Source organism: Tupaia chinensis, unplaced genomic scaffold (assembly GCF_000334495.1).
Source record: "Tupaia chinensis unplaced genomic scaffold, TupChi_1.0 Scaffold000604_1, whole genome shotgun sequence".
In the NCBI taxonomy this organism is placed as follows: Eukaryota; Metazoa; Chordata; class Mammalia; order Scandentia; family Tupaiidae; genus Tupaia; species Tupaia belangeri.
Genome location: NW_006160122.1, coordinates 1,157,771 through 1,159,970, shown reverse-complemented (window position 1 = coordinate 1,159,970; position 2,200 = coordinate 1,157,771). Strand labels below are relative to the sequence as shown.

The 2,200-nt window shown below is 65.0% G+C and overlaps 1 protein-coding gene across 1 annotated transcript in view; it reads right to left on the bottom strand.

The window, feature by feature from the left end:
- Positions 1–2,193, bottom strand: part of ZC3H12A (zinc finger CCCH-type containing 12A) — a gene marked incomplete in the record, with an annotated part of 10,378 nt that extends 8,185 nt beyond the window's left edge. Inside the window, 1 exon segment of the mRNA XM_014591631.2 lies at positions 1,045–2,193. Within this exon segment, the coding sequence (XP_014447117.1) occupies positions 1,045–1,493 (449 nt within the window).
- Positions 2,194–2,200: the final 7 nt, after the last annotated feature.

Genomic DNA, 2,200 nt, shown 5'->3' with positions numbered 1-2,200 from the left:
CCCCCCCAGTCTCAGCTCTCCTCCATGCCAACAGGACCGTCTCTGTGAGTGACCTGCCCAGGGCTGAATCACCAGCCGCTTTGGAGGGAGTGGAATAAAGCAGAGTCAGAAGGGGCCCTGGATCCCAGGGGGAATCTGGGCTCCCTGAGGTCAGCACTGGCTCTGCCCACGGCCTCACCCCTGTCCCGATCCCACCCCACCCCTGCGAGAGCCCGCAGAAGGGTGAAGTAGGGGTTACCGGGGCTGAGTCCTGGTCTGCCCCAGGGGGCCCCCAGACACCAGTCCAGTCAGGGGAGCTTCGGCTGAATCACTGAAGCTCCAAGTCACAGCGCACTTTAAGCCAGAGCACCACACCACCCATGGGAGGCGTCAGCACCCCTGTGAAGCCCTCCTGGACCTACCAGCTGGGTGGGTGAGTTGGTGGGTGAGCCCCTGTGCAGGGCCAGGCCCAGTCCTGAGGTGACCCTGCTCATGGCTACAGAGGCCTCAGTAGCTGTGCTTGCTTCGCTGGGACAAGGCCTCAGAAGTCCCAGCTCCCAAACAATAGCAAGAGCGGCAACTTCTGCTGGGCGAGGACCTGCCACTGGCCAGGTTGTGAGTGCTCGCGGTCCATGAGTGTCAGCTAAGGGTGGGCCAGCCCTTCCTCCAGAGGAAAAGGGCTCAGGGCGGTTCAGTGACAGGCTCCTGTACACTTGATCTGGCCGCAGGCTAAGCCCCGACACGTCCGGCCTTACAGCCCAGCAGAGGCGGCAGGCCCACAGGAGTGCAGGCCTCAGGCAGAGTCCAGAGCCTGACTGAGCCCCGGCTGCGTAAGTGTGACCTGGGCAAGTCTGCACTCCCAGATTTTCATCCCTAAAACACCCCAAACAAACCCACTTCACAGAAGCCACAAGAATGCTGAAGGCCGCCTGGCACACAGTAGGACCTCAGAAAGGGCCCGCCCTCCCTCTCTGATGGCCAGTCAACAGAAGCACTCGAACTCCTTCTGGAAGGTCCCTCTGCAGGGCTGCCCTGGCCAGCCCTGGCCACAGCGGCCAGTCGTACCTCATGGCCACGTTGCTCCCGTCGATGACCACCGGCCTCAGGTCACTGCCTTCCTGGTCCTCTTCTGGGACGGAGGGCTCCAGGGTGGGTGCCTTCGGGGCGCCCCCGCCCCGGGGAACCAAGGGGAGTTGGGAGCCGGGGTCCGGCGAGGCCCGGGGGTTGGACTCCCGCTCCGAGGCCACCCCGTGTTTCAGCAGCTCGCCCAGCACCGTGTTGGTGTCCGCCTGGACCCCCAGCTTCTGCAGGACACTGTGGATCTCTGTGGACGAGTAGCCCAGCTTTCGGAAGAAGTCCACCTTCATCTGCAGCTCAGAAGTGGAGGCCTCCTGGGCGGTGGGCTCCTGGGCCGGCCCTGGGCCACCCTGCCCACTGCGGCTCTCCCCGCGCTCCCACAGGCTCATGGTGTGGCTGGGTTCCTGGACCCGGCTCTCTCCGCAGGGGCCACTCATAGCTCAGGCTCCTGGAGGGTCCTCGTCGCAGCTCCTGTGGGACAAGCAGAGGGCTCAGGGTGGGAATGCTGTCTGTCTGGCCCTCTCTCTCCAGCCTAGTCCAGGGGCTGAGACCCTGGTGGCTCTGTATGAAGCTATCTCCACGTGGTCACACTGCTGTCCTCTCAGGACCTCTCTCAGCTAGGGAGTAGCATCTCCACTATACAAGGGGAAACTGAGGCACAGACACTAATAACGTGCTCAAGGTCAGCCAGCTGTTGGGGGGGGGTCTCAAGGATTTGCACTTGGTCGGACTCCATCTCCCACCCCGGCCCCATCCCGACCCAGGAGACCCAGAAGACAGGGGCGGAGACCGTGGATGGAAACTTGAGGTTGGAAGTGCGCCAGGGGCCAGGGCCACCCGGTGAGGCCATGGCCTCCCCCTGCTCGCCGCAGGCCGGCACTCAGAGCCGAGTCCCAGGCGGCCCAGGGCTGCGGCAGGACCCCGAAACCGCGGGAAGGCAAGTTTCTGGGGTGGCCCACCCGGGAGAAAAGTTGCTGGGGAACGCTGGCTGGCTGGCGCGCGCCGGCGACGCGGATCTCCCGCGGCCCCAGGACCGCGTCCCCTCGGTTCCCTCTCCGGACTCGGGCCCCTTTCCCGGCTTCCCTAACTTGGGCTAAGTTGGAGGGGTCCTCAGGACCCGTGGGACCGGAGGGGCCGGCCACGC